The 24,777-nt window shown below is 44.9% G+C and overlaps 1 protein-coding gene and 1 long non-coding RNA gene across 6 annotated transcripts in view; both read right to left on the bottom strand.

Annotated features, from left to right (window-relative positions):
- Positions 1 to 2,879: 2,879 nt before the first annotated feature.
- LOC147880759 (uncharacterized) lies at positions 2,880 to 5,717 on the bottom strand. Its single transcript, XR_015540611.1, has 2 exons — positions 5,441 to 5,717; positions 2,880 to 3,372 (listed from the first exon to the last, which is right to left on the bottom strand). It is a non-coding gene; the product is annotated as an uncharacterized LOC147880759 (long non-coding RNA).
- A 9,175-nt stretch (positions 5,718 to 14,892) lies between these two features.
- LOC147880758 (SMAD/FHA domain-containing protein) overlaps positions 14,893 to 24,777 on the bottom strand; it is a 48,927-nt gene continuing 39,042 nt past the window's right edge. For all 5 annotated transcript variants that reach the window (XM_087370553.1, XM_087370557.1, XM_087370555.1 and 2 more), the window contains 4 exons: positions 17,549 to 17,647; positions 17,387 to 17,446; positions 16,809 to 16,930; positions 14,893 to 16,603 (listed from right to left, as the gene is read on the bottom strand). In XM_087370553.1, the coding sequence (XP_087226679.1) occupies positions 15,208 to 16,603; positions 16,809 to 16,930; positions 17,387 to 17,446; positions 17,549 to 17,647 (1,677 nt within the window). In that variant the 3' untranslated portion in view covers positions 14,893 to 15,207. The remainder of the gene's footprint in view (positions 16,604 to 16,808; positions 16,931 to 17,386; positions 17,447 to 17,548; positions 17,648 to 24,777) is intronic.

Here is a 24,777-nt window from a genome sequence, read left to right as displayed (position 1 = left end):
AGCAATCCAAACAAGTGTTGAAACATTGTGGACCCAAACTTCTTGTGCACTTTCCTAAGAAATTTCTCCCAATTTTAAATAGATTAGAACCTCCATTCTAGGAATTTCTCTAAGAATCACTTCTCCCCTTGCAATTGGCTAATTATGCCTATTCATTATATTATATCATGACAATAGAAAGAACCTCAGTAGTATCTACGCAATTGGTGTGCTTGCTTTCTACGATACTAGCACTGTTCGTCACTCACGGTAGTGTTTCTCAAGGCAGTGTCACTGCCTGCCTAATTGGAGGCATGTGGATGCTATTTGTTGCAATTCTCAAGAAAGTGGACAGCACAGCAGGCTGAGGCAGTGCAACTGGAGGAGTTGCGGAGAGAAAATGATGCGTTGCTGACACAAAATGCCAAGTTCCAGGGCCAGTTGGCGTCGATGCAAGAGAATGAGACTGTCTCGCACGCTTGAAGAGCAGGTACGAGATGTGGAGCAAACTGTGGATCCAGGTCCACAACCTACACGAAGAGAGCCTTCATAGTACCTTTGTGGAGCTACACTGCAGACGGTCGTTGATAGTTCCGAGGTCAATCACAATCAATATGGACAAGCTGTTTGATTTGTTGGCCACTCTCCAAGATGAGATGAGGCATGTTTGGGATGCTCTGATTGCGCGCTGGCAAGGTATGATTGTTCCGGAGACCTACCGGAGCATCATTCGACGACCCCTAGATCCAGATGCATGTGGAGGCATGGGTGGCCTCTCAAGTGTGGATGCGGATAAATTTGCAGAGGCGAGCCGCACTGTGGACACCACCATCACTGGATCATAGTAGGGCACCACAAAGGGTGGCGGGCACACAGTGGATAAAGGCAAGGCATTAGTAGACGAGTTCGCGAAGTCATGGCAAGATCGCTACAATGCCCTTGCGAAATCAAGAGCCTGCACACTTAGAGGGCGAGTAGCCCAAGTCAATTCTCTCAAGGAGAAGATGCGGTGACTGGTTCTAGCTGGATGCACCGTGCACTCTTTTGTGCTCACCTTACCGCCTCGGCCCCCTTGGTGAAAGGTAGCCAATCGCTTTCTGGAGGTACACTATGCAGATCAACACACACCCTTCCCTGCACTTCCAGATGTCCCCTCTCTCTGGCCATAGGAATTCAAACCTCCAAAAAAGACAAGATCACCTACCGCCAGAGGTGGTAATTTGGGAGCAACTACCACGCAAACCATGGTCTGAGCCAACATGGGTGGATCCAATGTAGGTTAACCGGATGCAGTGGTGGCTGGTGGAAGTGGAGGAGACGGGAAGGCGGGAGCAATGCCAGCAGCGGTGGAGACATGATCGACAGGCAAATGAACATGGTCTTGATGATGTAGAACCGAGCGATACCAATGGTGCTTCTTTGAGTCAGTGGTAGAGGCATCGCTGAGAAGAAGAAGCAGCCCAAAAGGTCAGTCCTACAAGCGAAGATAGTACAACTGCCGCTTTGTTGGTCACGGTGGGGATCAAAGACTGTCGATCCTGATGCAATCAATCGAATGATTGTATCTTCTTCTTTGGCTACTATTAAAACAAACATACTTTCTTATTTGGTGCTGGAACAAGCTATGGTCCATGGATAAATTGGATTTCTACTTGCAGAGGTTCTCTGCCTTGGCATAGTCCGAAATGATTGTAATGCACTTTGCACCACACTAATCTGACTTCTCAATCAGGCCACAGGAGTCAGTGTGGATCCACACAGTCCACTGTGAGTGCCATGTGTTAAGGCATTAGCAGTCTGTGGGGTTAGCATAGATTCCTAGAGGCGCAAGTACCCGCATCCTTCAGCGAGCAGTTGCAACCGCATGTTGTATATCCATGAGACCAAGTCTCTCTTGTTCATTCTATGCACATTCACGTATTCGGATTACACAGTGTGTTCTTTCTACTTTTCATATCGTTGAGTGTGATTCGCAAGTGTGTGAGTATGCACATAGTTTATCTTTCCATAGCGCCTGTGGCTTAGGGCATTACACTCTTCTTGGGAGATACTAGCAAGTTTCATAGTGTGGCATATTTGGAGAGCGAGATGCACAGAGGATTTGGATGGATCCTAGGTCCACCGTTCATATGCCTTTGCCAGTATATGGGCAAACACTATACATACAATGATGGCCATCTGGGTGCCCATGCAAGGGCCCTCACCTACAGCCTCTGCTAGGAGAGCTGTATTTTTTAGAGAGTGGGAGGGATCCCCTTTCTTCTTTGATACCACAAGTTGAGATGGCATTTTTAGCCTTAACTTTGGTTGTTTCTATCTCCTTTTCAGGAGGATTCTCATACACCGCATGATGTATTTATGCCTTGACCTTTTGCTCTTGTGGGTCTTGTTCATACTTAATAGAAGTCTTTTTTATGGGAAAAAAAAATCTTTCCTCGTAACAAATCTTCTTCTTGAATGTGGGTTTAGCCAAGGAGATCTTCTCTAAGCAAAGGCCTCCACCAATGCCTTGATTAGTCCTAGGGATAAGGATACCCAAAATCAACTTTAAAACCTTTTTTCATAACACACCTTCTCTTTTGACTGGAGCATTACTGTCATAGTCATGGCTCTGTGTGTGTGTGTGTGTGTTTTCAACCTAACTACTACTGGCACCACATACTTTCCATTCATCATTCTTAACTTTTCTGTTTGCATTCCTTATCTTTGAGTTCATTCAGTGTCAAGCTGTGGGTGATCTGATTACTGTCATTTATATATCAGCAATTACTATTTTGATGCACTACTCATTGATTCTTTCAGCAATGGAAAAACACTCATTAGCAGGTCAGTATGATAAGCTCAAAGTTTGGTTTCAACATTCCTTAACCAATACTAGTTTGAATATCACTTACACATGCTTCACAAAATCTGTATATATATTATCATTTAGCTGTCCAACCCTGCTGTACAGTTTTAATATCACTCAACCAGTACTAGTTTGAATCACTTACACATCCTTCACAAAATCGATAGGTATATCATCATTTCACTGACCAAACTTGCTATACAGTATTTTGCAATCCCTTAACTTTCAGTCTACATCCTACTTTCAAAACTTCATTTCACCACCATGACCCATCAGAAAATAAAAAAGTCTTCATCCATATGTTCCCATATCCCCAGCATAAGTATTAAGTTTTCAAAAAATGGAAAAGTTTAAGTCTAGGAGGGCATGTAGACAGCAAGAGTGTCAATTGGATCAGCTTCTACATCCTTCCCAGTGCTCATGGCAATCTTCCTCATTCTTCAATGCCGGACCACTCAGCATTCAAGCTTTTGTAGTGTATACATCACCCACATATCTCCCCTAGTGATCCTCATGAAATCTTGCAAAGAAGTGCAGGGACTCACCTGCGACCATCCAGAGAAAACACCATCAGTTAGTTCTCAGTGGGAAGGCAGGTTTCAACACCACTGCGCAGTTGTTATCCATGTCCATCTACATGATTCATATGAAACATCCTAGGGGCTCTTCAATGTTTATATGGGAAAACATGTTTAAACAACCTGTGACGGTATTTTCATGTATATTGTAGCATGTCAGACAAATCCACAGTATATGAAACACTTCCTTTCCTATTTTTGCTGATGTTGATTACTCCTCATCTTTCCTGGCATTGCATTAATCCGTGGTTATCTATTACTTTTACAAAGGGAGTCAGATATTTGTCAAGCTCCCCCAAGAACTTCTAGTGTTAGTAAGTCTCAACAAATCTGTTATCAGCCAACATTAGTCGTTCTTAGCCGCCAGACTGTAACCAAATTCATCATAACGTACAAAGAGTGCTCAAGTATTGAGCTATATTTCTGCTTGTATCTGCAAGTACAGAGTCCATTGTTAGCTAAGGAACCCACCATTAATGGTACTATGTAATTGTCACAACGGTCGAAGTTGTAACAGTAGTAACCTTATTTCAATAAAAAATGCCGAGCATTGTCATGTTCTTTTTTGCTGGAATGTACTACTCTCGTCTTAATACCTCCAACCAACTCTTCATTTATATCTACTGGGATAGGTAAACTATGCTACAGACATGGAACATGCTCATCCAAGGAGAGAGGGAAGCCCAAGGTATTGCAGCATATATCAGAACATTAGGTACTTCCACAAGCTTTTCTTTATAATGAAACCAAGGCCGAGCTACAGGGAGGGAGGCTTCAGGCAAGAAACCCAGAACACAGAGAGCCCATTTCAACAAGAGCACACTGCAAGTAAACCAGAGAGCTTCACAAGCTCCAAGAGAAACACAATGTCCTGTGGGCAGGCAATGATGCATTACGCTCCTTCTGAGAAATTCAAAGGCATAGCATGTCATTTCTATCAGAAACTATTACTGGTCGTGTCTTTCGAATGGCACATAAGTCGTGATCTTCGCTTCAAAAAAACTCTCACCCAAGACCCTTCTAACTTCAATCGTCTAGTATAGTTTGTTCGTGCGGGCAAACCGGTACTGAAGTTTTTTGAAAAGTTTTGCCCTGTGTTCTCATTATCTTACCTTGGTAGATCCGCTTGGGACCTAGCACTCTATATTTATATAGAGTTTGCTTCGTCTTCTTGCGAGCCTACCTACCAGGGTTCTCCTTTCATGGCTATCACAGTATGTCCTAGCGACCCATTACGAGCACAACGGTGTGGCTGAGTATCGCTGCAAGCTCTCGCATGCACAGCTCGCTTTATCACTTGCAACCCCTTCAAGACCATTCTAGTGGCTATCAACTTACATATACTTGACTAGCGGTCATACATCGGACGTCGCTTTATCACTTGCATCCCTTCAAGACCATTCTAGTGGCTATCAACCTACATATATTTGACTAGCGGTGTTCTAACCATGCATGGGTGGTGAGCGTGCATCTCTCCCGACCATTCCTCGTTCTCGCTAGCCAGCAGTCCGGTCTTCTGGAGTAGCATATAGTAACGACCTTCAAGCTCATGCACTTATGTGATGGTTTGTACATCATTCGTTCTAACGCAGCAAGTAGAAAACGGCTAACGCCTTTTACGATGGCACGTAGAACTTCTTTATGCCTCCCGAAGTTCTGTGTGGGACTAATGTCACATTCTGCTCTTAGCAGTTCCTACGGGAGTATCGTTCATGCCACCTTCCGCTCGTAACAGCATCTACTGGAGTGTGGTGCTACACTCTTCGTAGCAGATCACCGTGACTCCATCGTAAAGGTGGAGGTGCGCATCACCGTGCTCAACGCGCACTCTGCTACACGGGATAATCTCTGCGAGTATCAGTTCTTAGGAGAGCTTCTCCTGACGCAAAATATGAGAGTCCTACGAGGTGCATGCTAGGAACATGCTCTCTACTCGTGGTATTTCGACCCAGGAAGCTGAACGAGCATCGTAGCTTATCCTGTTCAGACGTTTATTGTAGGTGACGGGAGTGTTACTGTTTCTCAGTCCACTCACTTGGTTATCCTCCGTGCAGCTTGCGGTAGTTGCAATCTTGTCAGGTGCGCTCCCCAAGGATGCCAGTGTAGTTGCTCTTCGCAGGCTCCAAACGGCTTAGGGGCATCCAAAGCTCCCTCGATTTTTGTGGCTGAATACTCGAGTTCCTTCCCGCGTTCTTGGGGGCTGGTAGAGCCACTGTCGTGTAGTCCCGTACTGGGCTTTTCGGCATTTCATTAATAAACTCGAGTCGTTGCTGTGTTGACTAGTACTGAGGAAGTCATTTATGAACTCGGGTGCTAGACCCTTCCCCCAGTTAATACCTGCCTCACGTGCATCGGCGCGTATTGCAGTACAGTCTAGGGTATTTATCTGTTCCTTGTTTTTATTAATTCCCGTACGATTTTCCTTTGTCTTGGTATATTTCAATGTTCCTTAAGGCCCTCTCTTGCCCCCTTCTCATATCTTCAATAATGTGTTCCATTCCCCATGTAAATTAGGCTTATAGTACCTGGAGGTGTTCTTTATTCGGCCCTTTGGCACTCCTTCATGGACCCTGTCATCTCCCATTAGCAGTCCCAATTCTCAATGCAAATTTTCAATATCCATTAACATACTGTTTCTCAATCATCCCTACGTATTCTCATCCCCTCCTCTATTGAGGTGTGTAACTCTCAATTCATCTATGGTTTCTCCCATGCCTTCATATTTCTGGGTATCTGGTCTGATGTCCAGTGTTCACTAGTGTATGGCCCATGTCGTGTTTAACTACTTCCCCGATCTTCTACAACAGTGGTTATGGAATAATGGTACCCCTTATGGTTACACCATACTCCATCCAAGGGCTCCACTTCCCATAAAGCTGGAGATCGTGCATGTCCCTCGTATTAGTTATTCTAACGTCTCATATTTGTAAAACCTTTCCTTATACCCCGGAATGCAAGGGGATAGGAAGGGATTTTGTGTGTGTGTGTGTGTGTGTGTGTGTGTGCGTGTGCGCACGCGCACACGCGTGCATGTGTGTGTGCATGTGTGTGTGTGTGTGTGCACGCGTCTGTGCGCATGTGTGTGTGTGTGTGTGTGTACTTGTACTAAATGTTGTGTTGGAGGACCAAAGCTCTCTCTTTTTTCCAATTTCCCCACCTCCATTAACTCTATAACCTCTCCACCTCCTTCTGCAACCCCACCCTCCTTCATCTGACGCTTTTCTTTTCCTCCTCCTCCAACCATCCCTCTACCTCCTTCCATGCCTCCTCCTCCCTCTTTGACACTCCATTCCCCTCCGTGTACCTCCCCAATTGCTCCACCTCCCTTTCAAACTCTTCCTTAGAATTTCTTGTCCTCTAAACTCCTCCCTCAATTCCTCAATCTTCTCTTTCCACCTTGCCGATTTGTTACCCTCTTTCTTCCACACCTCTGTTCGACTTCTTCATCTCCGTCCTTGTGGCTCACAAGAGTTGTAATACATTTATGAGCTCTTTATAAATCTCTGCTACAGGCACAGAAAGTTCATCTCCCTCCACTTATCTCCTTGTGTTCTCCTAATGTTTTCAGGGTGACAAAACTTGTAGATTATGGATGATCACTGCCAGAATGGTCCAGTAGTAATTTCACCTCATTTTAGGATGAATATTGGTGGGCATGCAATGGGAAAATATCAACTTTTGCACAATATAGAAGCGCAAGCAAGGGGAGGCATGGTTATTCTTGTCAAGAAGGCACTAAGTTTATTAGGAATTATTGGACTGCAAAACAAAATGAGCATCTACAAAAGGCCAAGGAGAAGCAAAGTGCTAAAGAGAATAGGTCCATCAAGGAGAAGGAAAAAAAGAAGATTTGTAGAAGTGTAGGTAACTCTTGGTACAAGCAAACGAAGTGCCTCGACAAAGCTACCCATAAGCAAATATTTCTAGAACTACTTCTTCATGCCAATTTCAAGGATGTTTGAGCTAAAGAAATGGGTTGCAAAATAGTTGTACTTGCCAACATTTGCAACACTCTAACATAACTCAAAGTGCCCCGATCAAAGCTTTTCTTGAAGAGGTCATGTTTATGGTACTGAATGGTTATAATTAATTGTTTCAATGGACATGGTAGCAACAAAAACTCTTTTAGCTTAGCAAATGTAGCAAAGATTCTGGGTATGCACAAGAGAAACTACTGTTCAGCCAATGCTCACCTACAATTAGAAGGGGATGGAGTCTTGCCCTTGCATACATGCCAAAGACAAGAACCTCTAAGTACCATCATTACATACGAGGCTAAAGATCTTGTCTTTGAATTTTGGACATTGAAGACTCGATTCTCCCCCAACAAAAAAGATGCTTGTTGCAAGTGTATGGTAAGACATGCTTTTAGAAAGCATCCCATACATTTGCTTGATGAGCCTCAGATTAGAAAGTGTATGCTTGTTGCAAGTGTATGGGGAGACATGCTTTTAGAAAGCATCCCATAAATTTGCTTGATGAGCCTCAGGTTCGTACTCTACTTTTATCAACGTAAAATTAAAAGCAATCCTAGAGTAATTTAAGACAGTCTTAAACTTGTCTAAAGTAAACTTGAATTACTTTACACTAGTCCTAAAACACTTTGAATGGTGGTGCTTTGAAACCTTAAATACGAAAAAAGAACGTGTATCTCAAAGTTCTAGTGAAGTACTTCCAAGTGGTCCTAAAAGACTGTCCTAAAGTACTTTACACTTTTCGTAAAGTAAAATTGATAGCTCTGAAGGACTCGTAAGAATTTTAAGTGATACTCAAGTACTTTAGAACCACTTGGATCAACATCAGTATCACTTAAAAATACTTAAAAGTACACTTAAACAAACTTCAGTGTCACTTGAAAATAGTTAAAAGTACTTTTATGCCATTGATAGTATTGTAGGACAACTCAAAAGTGCTTTATATCTTTTAAAAGTACTTTAGGGCCAATGCAAATTACGTGAAGAGCATGTATAAGTACTTTAAATAGCTCTAAAATACTTTTATAAGTACTTCCAAGTGGTAATATAGAACTTATACTTGATCCTAGAGTAATAACAAAGGTCTTAAAGCACTTTTAATAGCTCTAAAGTACTTTTAGGTTGTCCTAGGGTACTTCTAATAGCTCTCAAAAGCTTGTATTATTTTCAACGTGACCTTAAAGTTCTATCAAGTGCTCCTAAAATACTTATATCTAATTCTAGAGTCTTTTGCAAAGGCCATGAAGTACTTTGAGGTCCCATATCCCATCATAAACCCTCTCCCAATTGACGATCATATGCCACTAAAATCCACACTACCTTCAACCCACATCACTTAAGACGATTCAAAGAAACAAAAGAAAGCATCCCTTCCACGACATCATCATCCAGGCTTTAGGGAAGGTAGTGTGATTTCTTTGACTTATGATCTTGGATGCTATCTTATTCCCTATCGATCTATCCTATCTGGAAGTAGTATTTAGCAGTCCTTAAGTAATATTATGAGATCTAGAAGTACTATTAAGTGGTCCTTAATCACTCCTAAGTGTAAATATTAAGTGGTACATAAGTGCAAATTTGTAGCGCAAAAGTACTAAGTGGTACCTAAGTACTACTAAGTGGTTGTTAAGTAGTTCTAAGTGGCCTAGAAGTGTTATTAAGTGGTGTAGGCATACCATCAAATGATGTAGAAGTAATTTAAGACTTCAAAAATATTTTGGAGCCATTCAAAGTTCTTAGACATGCTGCTTAGGTACTATTTGGTCTTATTTAGTATTGTTTAGTACTACTCACATACCACTCTCAGTGTAGCCACAATGACAAATTGCTTGTGTTGCACATTGGCCTCTGATGAAGTTATAGATATTTCCCAATATACTAATGCCACATCCAATGGAACAAGATGAAGAAGTAAGTTTCCAAATTGTACTGGGTGATCTTTAGAACTCCATTAAAGGCCAATGCAATCCAAGAGATTTTCCATTGAGCCTAGGTTGAGTGTTTCTCTTCATGTGCTAAAGTTTACGTACTGAGCCTTCCTATCCCTTGTGTATCTAACCTATCTGAAAGTACTATTAGGTCACTCTTAAGTACTATTAAGTGGTCCTTAAGCACTACTAAGTTATCCAGGAGTACTATTAAGTTGCCCTTAAGTACTAAGTGGTCCGGGACCATAAGTAGTATGAAGTGGTCCTTAAGTAATACTAATTGGTCCAAAAGTACTACTAAGTGGTCCTTAAGTACTACTAATTGGTCCAAAAGTACTACTAATTGGTCCAAAAGTACTACTACGAGGTGCTGTAAAAGTACTATTAAGTGGTCCAAAAGTACTATTAGGTGATCCTTAAGTACTTCTAAGTGGTCCAAAAGCACTCTTAAGATGTGTACTTAGTGGCCCTTAATACTTCTAAGTGGACCAAAAGTACTACTAAGTTGCCGTTACGTATTTCTAAATGGTCTAAAAGTATATTAAGATGTTCTTAAGTGCTACTTAGTGGTCCTTAAGTACTTCTAAGTGGTTTGGAAATACTATTGAGTTTGAAGTACTATTAATTGATACCAAAGTACTATTTAGTGGTTTTGAAGTATTATTAAGTGGTCCTTAAGTACTTTTAAGTGGTCCAAAAATACTACTAAGTGGTTCTTAAGTGCTATTAAGTGGTCCCTAATGATCCAAAAGTATTATCAATTGGTCCTTACGTAGCACTAAGTGGTACTGAAGTGCTCTTAAGTTGCCCTTAAGTACTTTAAGTGATCCAAAGTACTCAATGGTCTAAAAATACTATTAATAATACTTGGTCAAATGTACGATTTAGTGGTCCTTGTACTGTTAAGTGGTTCAAAGTACTATTAAGTGATGCAAAAGTACCATTAAGTGTACAAAAGTACTTTAACACTTAAAAAAAAATTGTGCATTATTAACGACCTTGATTTTTGGTAGATGGAGCTCTTTAAAAGACTCAAGTCCCGCTATCCACACCTTAAGAGCTCTCAAAGATGCTTTGAGGGCCTTAAGCCCTTTTTTGTGCACATTGCTACATTTGCCATTGTATTTCGCATGTGCAAATGATGTTTTTGAAAGGATCATTCAATTATATGTGACATAAACAATTCTAGATTCATGGAACATGCACATGTGCCTGTTGCTTCTATATTCAAGGCACAATAAATTTTATTGTGAAGCTGCACAATTTGTCTACAATAGCATCACAATTCTTTGTGAATCCTTACTATGCCCAAAATCGATAGACGCATTGTTCCACAATTATGAATGCTTAATCTTCAGGGTTGTGTGGTGACTATGGCACAAGAAGAATAACAAAACAACTAACAATTAGTTGCTCCTCCTTGTGAAGGTCTTACAAGATATAAAGATAGGAAAACTTGATGAAGATGATGGAAAGAAAAGGAGAAAGGATCTTGTGGTGTAACAAGATGAAAAGCAATGATTCTTCATTACATAGAAGATCAAGAGTTTCATTCAGCACATCTTCATTTGCAGGTGGCAGGCTCAACAATACAGATATTGTATTGAGAAATTTTGATGTGATGCTCAATAATTGACTTTGCTAAGAATATTCCTTTAAAGAGCAAAATGAAATACCGTCCATGCATAGGTACAATTATTAAGTTACCATCACTGATTCAGATGATGATACGAAAACTCTCCCTTTCTATATTTTAGATAGCAGGACACGTGACACCCTCGTTGTGCAACATTGCTTTCTCTTAGATGACCAATGGCTTAAACATCAAGGCCTTGCACTAAAACATCATTGGGTGTGGTTAGATGGATGTGCAGCCTAGTTCAAAGCCAAGGGCTCTTTCTACTTTGTTGCTAGGTACCTAGCTAGAATAGAAATCTTATGGAGCTTTATGGTTTCATGCCATAAAAAAGGAGAACACGATGGAGCTAGAGTCATCATTAAGAGAGATCTTACACATGAATAGATGAAACCAAATGGATGGACAAAACTTTTATAATTTTGTGACATCATAGATTAGAAATTTCATAATTACAACTGCAGCATGATGTGCCTTTGACATTGGGTAGAATGAATGTCCAACAGTTCTAAGTCTGTGAAGCTTTGAATATTTTGATATGTTGTCCAAAAACATCTATGATTTTGAGATATCAATGGATAGATGAGTTGCGGTGACTAGTTTTGGGTGTATGATGCCTGATGGAAAATTTTGACAAGTTGTCCAAAAACATGTATGATTTTTCAAATATCGATGGGATAGGTGAGTTGCGATGACTGGTTTGGGTATATGATGCCTATCAATGGATAGGTGAGTTGCGGTGACTAGATTTGGGAATATGATGCCCGATGTTTCAAATTATGTGAATGGTTAACATGTGGGTTAACTAGATAAAGGTGAGCCTGTACAACAAACTTGGGTGAGACTATACAAGAAATTTGGGCTCTTTGGATCTAGCTTAGTCTTTTTTTTTTAAAGAACTTCCAAACTTGCAAAATCTTATTGTGTACATTACTTTTCACTTTTTACCACTGCATTTTAAGCATTTCACATTAGTTTACAATACTTCTAAGTATTTTGTAGTACTATAGGCTCTTTTGATGTACTAATGTAACACAATATTTTTTGGTTTAGCATCATATGTTCAAGTTTATATTGCCAAATTTTTTTTTGTCTCGTAAGTAATTTTAATAGGCATTTATACAAGTACATAAACATGTTAACAATTATTGTGACATAGCTATTTGTTTATATTACAATTGGACTATATAAAATTGTCCAATGATCTTCCATATGTCTTTTTGTATTGACCATATGTGTTACATTATCAATGTAAATGTCTATCTCGGTATGGGATAGTTGCAAATTAGGTTGTGCTATTGGTGAACATTGCTTTTTAAATCAAACAAAATGAAGTAATGCTTCATGTAACCATATTATGTCAATCGCTATCCAACAAAAATTATGCTACAACATTTCCAAAGTCGTCATGGATGAAAGGCTCTAACCAGAGAAGAACTTGTGTTTTAATCATGTTTAAAATAAGTTCAAATTTTAGAAAAATTATTGTCATTGTGTTACTTCTACATGGACTCCACTTTTTCAAACCTATAAAATATGCAAGAAATATTGATTGGCCTTCTCAATCTATAGCATACTCTTCACCACATTTCCTTCCTATGTTACTCTTGAATGAGTCATAGGTTTAGTGACAACTGTAACAGTCGCTTCTTTCACCAATTACTTTGCAAAATTGTCAGGATTGTTTGAATGCCAACTAAATAGCAAGCATAAAGGGACAAAAGGTGTCCTTCTATATAGACATTGCATGATAAAGATGTATCATGATCTCGTATGATTTATAGCCATCTCTCTAGTAATTGTACTTGCTTGAGGTTCAATTAATGAAACTCTTCTTGTGAAATTGGATTTGTGCTTTAAGTTTTGTGTCAATGTTGATGTAATATTCGCTTGCGTATTGTAAAAAACCTGAATTAGGTGTACACTATACATCTTTTTTTTAAAACATAAAAAGAAACTTATATTAATGCTTGATAGAAACCACCTTACAAATCAGCAAAAACAGAAGGTGTTGATCAAGGCAAAAAGAAAAAACAAAAGCCACCTAAAGGAGCCAACCTGTTTCTTGAGCTCCCAGCATACTTACTAGAGTCTCTTCGAAACAAGGGCTAACAACCAATGGATGCCCCTCACATAGGAGGAGAGCCTGCAAGCTATGCCTTGTAGAAACACGGGCATCTTTCGACAATCGCTATAAATCCCAAAGTCCCTCACTGAGTGTAGATGATGTCTTGCCAAATGGCAACTAGGATGGCCGCCAAAAGTAGTTTGCTGGCCTCCCATCATCAATTGCAGTAGCAAGCGAACCAAATATGCCAAGCAGTGATGCTAGCCACTGTCTCCCATACACTATCCTCTTCTAGAGATATAGAGCGCGCTCGTCTAGGAGGAACTACCTCATGTAACTTGATCATCGACACTGTTTGTCCATGGATCCGAAAGAATGGCGAGGTGGGATCAATTGAGAACGCATGCGCCCCCTCCGTGAGCCAATCTACCATCTCCTAAGTGAAGTCCCTCTCCATGCGTTGGGTACTCGCCACTATCGTCAAAGCTGCTGACCAAACCCTCTTTGCTACCGGGCATCCCAAAAGGTAGTGAGGGATCGTCTCTGTCACGCTGTCTGTACAACAATGCCATCTATTTTCTCCAACCAACAGCCAATGGGTAAGCCCTCGTTTGCTACGATCCAGAAGAAATAGGAAATCTTCCGCGATCATAAAGCTAGACCAAAGACATGACCATAATCGAGGAATGATCTCCCTAGGGACCTCCTGCTTGACCCAATGGTGCTTCCTTAAGGGAGTCCATCCAACTGCAAACGACGACCTATAAAGGTCGTTTAAGAGAAGAAAGCCACCACCTCCACCTTGTCAACGTGTCCTACTCAAGTGGGCCAGAACCACTCCCGTAGATCCCACTGGACATCCTTGAGAGAACGCCCCTTCCATAACCACAGGTGTGAATGTGCTCCCTCCCTGTTTTTGAGAAACAAATTCGAGTCAATGATCCAATTCTTGCGCAACTGTTCCACAATCCTGATCATCTGCCAAGTAAGCCCATCCATAGCATCCTCATTGGTGGACACTATACATCATCACCCATGTCCTATTAAATGCTTTTGACTTACCTACAAGAAGAAGGTGGCAATTGATCTAAAGTGGGACCCTCATGTAACAAAAACTTTGCATTATGTCCTATTCCAAATTAATGTCGAATGTTATGGTTGAAAAGATATTCCTCATTGGATTTGGTTCCACACAAGCATTCACAGCTTATGTCAAATTTTTTAGCTGCATTTTTTTGAAAATACTTAAATAATTTTCCAATAACTGACACATGCACACACACACATGTACACCCCACGTAAATAGTATGCTCAAGAATTCATGTGGCTCTATGCATGAGCCTCAACGCTTGATTGTGTGTGCATGTAGATGTGTTAATTTGGAGGGGGGGAGGGCACAGGCATTGTGGGAGGTGTTAAAGCATTTGCAGCTGCTGCTTATGTCTTCATTCCTTACCTACAAATTTTTGAGCTGCACTTTTAGAAACCACTCGAATAATTTTCACAAGCAGACCCAAAATAAATGGTATGCATGAGAATGAATGTGGCTCTGTGTATGAGCCTGGACGTGTGATTGTGTGCACATGTACATGTGCCAACTTGCCCAGGGGGAGGGGGCGGGGGGGTGTTTGGGTTTGGAGGGACTGGAAAAAGACAAGGATCCCCCAAGCCACCTGCAAAACGAGGGAGGGGAGGCAGCAGGGCCGGAGGTATGCCTTATTACATGTGCCAACTTGCCCAGGGGGAGGGGGGGGGGGGGGGGGTGTTGTTTGGGTTTGGAGGGACTGGAAAAAGACAAGGATCCCCCAAGCCACCTGCAAAACGAGGGAGGGGAGGCAGCAGGGCCAGAGGTATGCCTTATTACAACAATGGGCCGACATAATGGCCATCACTACTCTCATGTATTACAGAAAACAATGACAATCATCAATCCGTTGCAAAGGCTCATGAAAGGATTTATTATGTGTACATGAATCTCAAAGATTTTTTTAAAAGCCTTGTATCCTACACTCCTAAGTTTGCCTTGCTTCCATTCTTGTTTAAGAGAGCAGAGGACAACAACTAGAGCTATGAAAGGAACGACTTGTATTTGGTAACATCAAGCAGAGGAACTCCTCGTATAAGTATGATACAAATGATTCACAGGTTTTTTTTTAACACTATCTTTATAAGGAGGCATTTTAAAACCCCATGGTTTTAATATCTAGAAACTGAGACAGACTGGCTTACTGGCTTTGATTCACCTGAGTCATCGTCGCTTTCGTGGTCTTCATCTTCGTCGTCTTCTGTATGGTCTTCAGAATCTGGAGCAGTTTCAATGACTCTGTCCAACCCATGAAGCCGACTAAAATCTGGCGCAACTATATCAAGCATCACATTCAGATCCCTGCGTTCCTTGTCATGGCAGGCAGTAGTTCTTGGTGAAAGTGAACTTTGACTAGCCACACAATTCACCAAATTGTCTCTCCTTTTATGAGGCGGTTCCCTTCTCCTTATACTCCTCTCACCAGTTCCAACTTGACTGGCCTCAAAATCGACTCGGGCTTCATTAGGGGCTTTTTCTGTTCCTTCCTCCCTTTCCTCTATTTGAGACCATTCACCATTATCACAATGTACAGAAGCAGGAGTGCTTAAGGCCCAGCTTCCTGCCACTTCAGAAGTCAACAGATCAAGGGTGGTCAGTGGACCATCTCTTCTTGACATGCATTCAACCTGGTCTTGGGCCTTCATGCCATCTGTGGCATGTTCTTCCATAACTGGCACTGTGAATTTGTCAGGTGGTCTTTGTGGCCTACCTTCATGATCAATGTCATCACCCCTAGTTTTTGGATTCTCCATTTGGAGGTGTCCCCTTTCCCAGTCCATGATCCTTTGATCGTCCTCATCTTCTAGCTGCAGGGTTTCCCCCCCAGGACATCCAGCCTCTTCATCAATAACCCTGTGAGTACCTTCTACTTCGTCTTTGATATAACCTTCACTACAAAACTTAGAAGTTTTCAATTGAGTGAACTCATCTTTCCCATTTCCCACTAACTGGGTCTCATTCAAGTATTTCCCAGACCCCAACTTCCCACCTGTGTTACTTTCAGTCTCCAGCAACTGTGTATATCCGGCTTCAGTGCCCAGAGGAGGCACCGATTGCTCATTTTCCTTATGATCATCGACAAGCATAGTTGCTATCTGAACACCATTGGATGCATCTATGAGTCCATTATGATCATCCACTTGAGTGTCACCCCATTCCTCTGTAGCATTCCTGTTTAGGTCAACATCTGCACTAAGATTACCTGCAGTGGTTTGACTGTCAGCATCACCCATGTCATCCTGTTCTCCTTTGTCGTTACCCATATTGATGTCATTGCGGCCACCCTTCTCTTCTGCAGCATCATTATCTTCCCCTCTGCTACAAGCGTCAGCCTCTTCCATTGCCACAGCTACCATATTCCCAGTACCATGATTTTGACTAGAAACAAAAACTTCATCATCCCCATCTTCCAACACCCTCATCATTGCTTTCAGCTGTTCCTGCTGCTTCTGCTGAAGTGCAGCGATCTCTTCAGCAGTTGAATGAAATGCCCTCAATTGAGTTTCCCTGTCAGAAAACAGCGTACATGATGAATCATCTGAATATGTAGGAATGGGAGCATCTCTAGTTATAAAAGCGAGATTGAAAAGAGGCTTCGACAAAAACTTTGCAAATAGCAAGGGGCTTGGAAGATGGAGAAGAGTTTACAAGCCCAGCAGACTCGTGTCAGAAATATAGCTTCTCAATACCAGTGCACGCAGTGTTTAAATACCTTAGCACAATACGTTCTCGTGCACCCTGCAGCCGTTGCTTCTCCAGTTGTAAGTCTCGGATTGCAGATTCCATTTCAAGCTCCAGAGAAGAAAGCTTAGCCAAAGCTTCTTCCTTTGCAGCCTGCAAAGCCAAGTTGGTGTCAATCCAATTTTTAACGTCTATAATAGATAAAATAGAACATTAAGCATCCCCACCCACAACTGTTAAGGTACTCGGCCAATCCACACCAGGTGCAAAAACAAATGGCAGTAAGACAGACAGCCATCCAAGGACTATAAGCCATAACCTGTTATAATGCTAATCGTGCCAATAGGGAAAAGAAAAAGAATTGAAATGCTCTATAAGGCCACTGAGAAGCCTATCAGTATCTGTAGGACAGCCAGAAAAAATGCTCAAAAAGATTTAATGGTTGCAGCTCCAGTATCAAACCAATATATCCAACATTGACCACATCTCTCTATTGAGCCAACATTGAGCAAGTATGTTCTTAAGCACACCCGTAGTTGGTTGCAAAAATTTTCTTCTTAAAGTTATGGCCCATTCCAAAGGTAGCACATAGAAGGCAAAAAGTGCTACCTTTTCATTTTGCAGCTCCTTGGAGGCACACTGTAGCTCCTGTTCTTTCTCCACAATTTTCTTTATGCCAGAGGTCATGTTTAGCAATCAAGCAATTAGTCACTGTTTCAGATGGAACGCTTCATTTACAACATTCTGATATGGTTCAGTAATGTCACTTACCTTTCTAGCCAATGCTGAGAAAATCTCTTCCTCGTGAAGCCGCAACTCCAAAGTACGACTTGTCCTCTCTGCATTAACCAAGCTTTCCCTGCTGTTTTCCTGCAGGAAGCAGAACCTAACTCATAAGGGATTGACATTAATCTTTGAGCACGAGCGAATGCGAGAGCACTGCCACTACCATTGTGGCTTCAGGTGCAGGTCTAGCTAGGGTGTGGGAGAGTGAGAACGAGGGAGGGAGAGAGAGAGAGAGAGAGAGATCAGCGTGAGTGAGCGTGCGTGCGTGCATGCGTGCGTGTGTGTGTGTGTGTGTGTGTGTGTGTGTGTGTGTGTGAGTGAGAGAGAGAGAGAGAGTGTGTGTGTGTGTGTGTGCGTGTGTGTGTGTGTGAGAGAGAGAGAGAAAGAGGGACACACACACACACACACACACACACAGAGGTGTATTAATGTCTGCAAGAGGCCTCACGGGCCTATGAGACAAAAGTACAAAACCAAAAGTAACTCATACAAGTCGCTATGGGCTGAAGCAAAGGGCTCACTAAGGCCCTTGCAATGCAAGCTAAAGTGCTAAACTAGTGAGCAAAATAGGAGAGTAGAAAAATAGCAAAATAGTATCAAGTGCACAAAGCTAACGCTCCTAGTACACCCCAACGCTCCATATATCCGGAAACCCTGCTGGCTCTCTGATGAAATGTGAGCTCTCGTATCTGTGTCTGTCAAGCTGTCTCTCCAAGAGGCGGTGGAGGGCGTGTTCTCCTCGATCTCTATATCCGATGGGCTACGTCAAGGGTGACGCCTCGTCTCTGGCGGTCTCCTCTGAGGAGGGCTGAAATAGACCGAACCTTGATCGTGCGTGCTTTTGTCACTCTCTGTGTTGCATGTGGAGTGTGTATGTCTCGTTTGGCAGCATCGTGGCGGTGACTCTTACTGCTTATCCCCATGATGCTCTCTATCTCATCAAGCTACTCTCCCTCAGCCTCCCCAGTAGCTGACTCACATGCATAGCAGTGGGTTACACGTGTCTGTGCTTAGTCGATCTCAATGACCTGTGACATTGCCTCATGTTGCTCTCTAGTCTGTCGCATCAGTATGTCTCTATGTCGTTGCAACTCAATCAGATAGAGCCCAACACAAACCTAGTAGACTACGCACATAGAAAGTGTTCCTCTGTCTCGACCTCCCCCATCGGGTATAGTCTACAAATCCTCTGGTCTCTGGGTACGCCTGCAGCTCTCCCTGCCTCAATCCTCAGCTGATGTGACGAGACTCACAACTGTCCGATGGCGATCCTCAGTGCATGTGAGACTCTCCTATCCTCGAGATACTGAGGCCTAATGACGAGACCCTACTCCGAGACCCTTAGGAAGTGGCCATGGTAGAACTGGATCTTGGTAGGGAACTCCCCTCCCCCCCAAGCCCTAGATGTATGAAGTTGGAGGAGGTCCAATTATATGATACGGTTGATCTCATCTCGTGGGATCATCTCGGGTAGTGCATCCATGTTGTACTGAAAGGGAAAAAGTCTATCCATCTGAATGCCGTGACTACCAAACCATGTGGATACACGTGCGTACCATGCTGTATCAACACCGCTCTCTGAGTCGTTTGGAAGACTCCGATGCTAGCCTCGCTAATCTCCATTGGGGTAAGGCCCAGACTCTGTGGAGGGATGTCACTGTCTAAAAGATGGCATTAACCTAGAGAGGGGTCATGACAAAGTCTGCCTATATCATCTGATGGGGAACCAAGGGCTTCCTCCGAATCATCCTAGATCCCATAGTCACCCGTAACCTCTCAAATCTTTTCCACTATGTCGCTGAAATGTCACTCCCCCAAAAAGATGATGAATACATAGCAGTCGGTCTCACCACGGTGTCAAAAAGTCAACCCTTCGTCGAAGGGTCCTAGAAGTGTGCCTGGAAGCACTGCCTCTCTAGTCGGGCCAAAACACCCCGCCCTCGTGTGAGTCATGTTGTAGCCGCATGACCCCTAAATATGTGTAAGACTGCATTATCTCGATATGTGAAGCTATGGCGACGGGACAATGCTCGCGAGGTGTTAAAGATCATAACCTTGGTCTTTCCAAGGTTAACTATCAAGTCTCTCTCTGCAGAACATCTCCACAGCCTCTAGATGTTTCTGCAATCCCTCTACTGAGGATGATATGAGGACTATGTCATCTGCGTACAGCCTATACCATCAAGTAAACGAAAAGAGAACCCTCTCCACCTAGATGATCTACAAAGGATGTTATCTCATTGATATAGGTCCCGAAGAGAGTCGGTGAGAGGGGAGATCCTTGCTTCACTCCGATAATGCTCTGAGCCCAATCTGATAGACCACTTGGGGCACGTACTGTCCCTCATAACCCCCCAAATCATGATCTCTAGAAGCTGCAACTGATCAAGCGGGAACGTGGGACAGTATCAAATGCTTTACGAAAGTCCACAAAGCAAGTGTAGACTTTCTGGTGCCCCGACTTCGCCTCCTCAATGATAGCCCTCAAGGTGAAGATGTGGTCCAAGGTGTTAGTGTTATCTTTAAAAACCTGCCTACCCAAGAGCCTGTTGCCCATGACCCTCTGTGTGGCTGTTGATCTCCCTCTCTAGTACCGACCCATATATCTTAGCCAGAGTGTGGCCAATCATAAGAGTACGGTAAGTTCCCAATGTCCATGGGACCACCTGCCTTGTGTATCGGTACTATGGTGGTAGTGCTCGAGTAGGCGGGAAGCCATGGCATGTAGCATGATTGAACAGTTGTGCTAGAGCGTGGTCAAGACCTCCTACCCATGTGCAAAGTGCTCAGTGCGTAGTCCCTCATGATCTAGTGATCTGAGGTTATGAAGCCCAAGAGCCAGCCCGTAAATTGTGCAGTAAACAAGTGGCACATGGTGGGTCTGGGCATAGAGGACATATCAGGTGGCATCTGACCCGGGACATCATGGAGGGAGCATGCATATGTGTGCCAAACAATTGGATCTATGATGGGGATGGGCCGGTTCCCCTCCAATAAGAGCCTCCCTCCCGTAGTGTGTCACTCGGCGTGAGATCCGTCCTCTAGTGAAGTCAAATGTCCCAATGCTCCCTCACGTGTGAGGTGGGCTCTCATCTCTCTATACTCGTCGTCAAACCAAGGGTTTTGGGACATCATCCCATCTGGGACACATGCAAATCGAGCTGTGGGAAAGGATCTAGTGGCAACCTTCTGTATCACTCAAACAAGGGTATCTGAGGCATCGAAGATGTCCATCCCATCTCCAAGTAAGACTCGAAGCTCCAAGGCCAGGAGGCTCACGTATACTGGGTCAAGCACACGATCAAAGTAGAGAAAGAAAGCATACACAAGCTTTCTTCACTGTCCAAGACTGTGGGACATCATCCCATCTGAAACACATGCAAATCGAGTCGTGGGAAAGGATCTAGTGGCAGCCTCCTGTATCACTCAGACAAGGTATCTGAGGCATGGGCGATGTCCATCCCATCTCCAAGTAAGACTCGAAGCTCCGAGGCCAGGAGGCTCACGTATACCGGGTCAAGCACACGATCAAAGTAGAGAGAGAAAGCATACACAAGCTTTCTTCACTACCAAGGACTTCCCTGACCAATAGTCTCTCACCATATGGGTCGGACATATCCTGATACAATAACTTGTTTCCCAAAAGAGATCTAGCATCAAAATACAGCATACACTATGGCAGTCACACCTGTACCATCCCTCTCGGGGTTCCAGGGACACTTCCCATTCCAAGCATGGATTCTCGACCCCTGCCTACTCAGCAATGAGGCTGATGAGCCATCTGCCTAGCAACCACTGCCTGCATGTGACCCATCTCTTAAAGAAACCAAAGCATAATCTCTACTGGAAGTGACCTCCATCAAGCATAGCTAGAGAGCATCCCTTTCAGGTCCAAAACACTTGCACTCAGCTTAAGCCTGTTCCTAGCAACCAATACTTGGTCACACAAACTCCCTTAGCTACCTTGAGTGCCCTCTTAACCATTCACCTGCTCAGGACAAGGATAAAACAAGGATACACAGCTAGCATCCATTGAATCTTGAACCAGGGGAAAGACTTCACATTAAGAGTTCTTCTGCTCAGCAAATGAATTAGAACTCTTCAAACTTCAGCCTACAAATAGGCTGAGATAACCTGCGTGCCCCGCTTGTTCTCCAATAGCTACTGGAACAGCTCATCGAGACGAGCCCAAGTCACAGGCCTACTTTGCTATATACCACTTAAGCCGACCAGCCAGGGGTCTCTCTTCCAAGACGAGTTATGAGGGCATCAACTAATGACTGGTCATGCACGTACAACAGATGACGGAACCCACAGGTGAGCAGCCTTGCTCACCCAGCCTATGACCATGGTGCTGGCCTTTACGCTCAACCAGCACCTCCCGAAAGCACCCGCAGCCTGTAAGTTGAATGTACCAAACAATGAGCTGTCCGTATAGAACTGTACGTCATCCGTACCCAGCACGTACGGTACTGCAACAGCATTAATTTACTGCCCGCCGTGACCAGTCCGTACAAAGGCTGTACCAGCCTGTAATCCTTTCCTCGGTACACCTATGCTCAATGGTAAGCCCTATGCCCACAGCCCATACTCCTGCGAAGGGAGCCTATGCAGGCCCTACACACAAAGCGTGCCTTTTCCGTAGCGCCGTACATCCACACTAATGACAACCGTACATCCATACAACCCCGCACGTGCAAGCCTTGAATGCTCTGCCAATCATCCATACACAGCCTCCGAGGCAGATCCGTACGTCCGGATTCGTCATTCGCCCAACGATTGTCTGCCCATTACTGCTCATCGGCCCATCCGTCAGCCCGCGTGATGGCCAGCTAGCTCACGACGTGCTCTCGCATGCGCCGTCTCTCTCCCCGCAGCCCGTCGCCCGTCATCTCCTTTCCTTCCTGGTTCCTCTTGGGAGCTTCCAAAGTCCTCCTTGCCAAAAGCATTTGGGCATGGGGAAATGCCACGTGGCATTCCCCCCTTCATTTGCCCCTAGCCCCTTCTAGTGGAGCTCTTTTTGGAAGCCTACCAATGGCCAACTTTGGATCCTAAGGGTTCTTTGCCCCCTCTTGGGCCCAAACCCTCCAAGCCACAATTTGCTAAGGGGAAAACCCTTGTTTTTCCAGGGTCCTATCCACATGCAGGCCAACATGCATGCGCCAGAAATCATGCCCTCGTGACACCCTCTTAGTGTGTCCACGAAGGAGGCCAACTCGTCTATGGCATTGCTCACCTCCGACATCCCTATGTAGTGTGCACTCTACCTATGAACCTCTCATACATAGCCATCACTGCCCATGTAATGTTGTGTGATCGAATGCTCCTGCGAGCTCCCTCCCTCCCCGTCGTGCCCCGTCTACCCCCCCCCCTCACCTTCTGCACGGCCCCTCCCTCTCCTTCCGCTAGCTGCTGCCGCGCAGCCAGCCGCCCCCTCTCCTCCACACTCCTCCTCCTCTCCGCCACGCTCCCCCTCCCCCCCTCCTCACCGCCCCTCCGCTCGTCGCTCCCCACCCTCTCCGCTCCATGCCCCCACCAACCCGCTCACCCGCTCCGCTCCTCGCTCCAAGCTCTCCGCTCCACGCTCCCCACCCACCCGCCTCACTTGCTCCGCTCCACGCTCCCCACCCCTTTCCGCTCCACGCTCCCCACCCACCCGCCTCACCCGCCCGCTCCACGCTCCCCACCCCTTTCTGCTCCACGTTTCCACACCCACCCGCCTCACCCGCCCGCTCCTCGCCCCCACCCTCTCCGCTCACCTCACTCCCTCTCCACTCACCTCACCCGACTTCCACTCCACTCACCTCACCCCACCCTTGCCTCACCTCACCTCACCCGTTTTTTTTTTTTTTTCACCTCACCTCACCTCCCTCTCCGCTCGCGCTTCGCTTCTCATTCCTCCCCCCTTCCTCTTCCTTTCCTTCCCCACCTTGGGAGTTCGCAGTTAGTCAAGCGATATGGCGGCTACGTGCCCGAAACCGGTGGCCCAAACGGACCCCCCCCTCCATCAGCCTATCGCGTCACTTTGACAGAGCACCAGGTCTCCTTGGTGAAGCAGGCCGCCACGGACTTCTCCCAGACATCAGTTTATGGGAGGGTCATTGGCTACTCCCCTTCACGAGCAGACATCAGGGACTCGTTGCAGTCCACCCTCTACCTCGAGGACAGTCACATTGAGGAGGTTGCACTCATGGGACGTGGCATTTTCTGGCTTAAGCTCTCCTCAGCACAGGCTGCGAGCGACATGGTCAGACGATCCCCTACTTATGTGGGTGGGAAGATCATTCTCATGGTCCCTTGGTACAGGGGCTTCAGTGTAGCAGACTTCGACGCCCGCTTTCGTATTCCTCGACACCCAGTTACCCTTATCTTCCCAGGTCTCGCAACCGAGCTTCGCCCGATCATCCTGGGGGCGCACTTTGGTTGGCCTATGCAGGACACCTACATTGATGCGGCGGCAGCCCAAGGGGTGCCACGTGTCAAAGTGGCAGTCCTTGATCCACAGAGCATCCCCTCGGAGTTCGAGATAGAGACAGACACAGGTGTGGTGACGCAACGCATTCTGGTCACTGGTCGCCCAAACCAGTGTCTGAGATGCCACGGCTTCGGGCACCAAGCTCGCTCATGTCCTCGCTTCACGGGTACGGAACCTCAGAAGACCCCCAGTCAGGCAGCTCAGGATACTCCGCTCCAGTCAGCGACATCCCCTCCCGAAGGGGAAGGTTGGACGGAAGTCAAACGAAAACGGAAGGGCAACAAACCAGGCTCCAAAAAACCTTCCCAGCCACAGCAAGAGCCCCCTCAGATGATCCCTACTCATCAGCAGCCCGGTAAGGGGAAGGAGAAGGGTAAGGAGAAGGTCAGCCAGCCTCCCCCTCAGCCCTCATCCCGCCCTCCCCCCCCTCCCCCCTCCTCCTCGATTCTCCGACCCCCACCCCCTCCAGGTTCCCCCCCCGCACCAGTGGTTTCCGCGCCACTCTCTTCCTCGAGCATGATACAGAAGGAATCCCCCCCTCCTCCACCTGCACCACCTGCAGCCCCGAAGCCAGCACAGACCTCACCCTCGTTCATCCCTTCGGGCCCGACGACGGGGAGAGGCTCTTCCCCACAGGTAGCCAGTTCCCCTCCCTCCGGTTCAGACTCCTCATCTTCATCCCCAAGCCCAAGGGCTGCTCCTAGAGCTCTTCCATTGGAGTTCTACCAAGCAGGTCCTT

Source organism: Dipteris shenzhenensis, chromosome 32 (assembly GCF_047967505.1).
Source record: "Dipteris shenzhenensis isolate YYH24624 ecotype China chromosome 32, Dip_SZ_1.0, whole genome shotgun sequence".
Classification (NCBI taxonomy): Eukaryota; Viridiplantae; Streptophyta; class Polypodiopsida; order Gleicheniales; family Dipteridaceae; genus Dipteris; species Dipteris shenzhenensis.
Note: the sequence above shows the minus strand (reverse complement) of the source record. Positions and strands in the feature narration are given on the sequence as shown.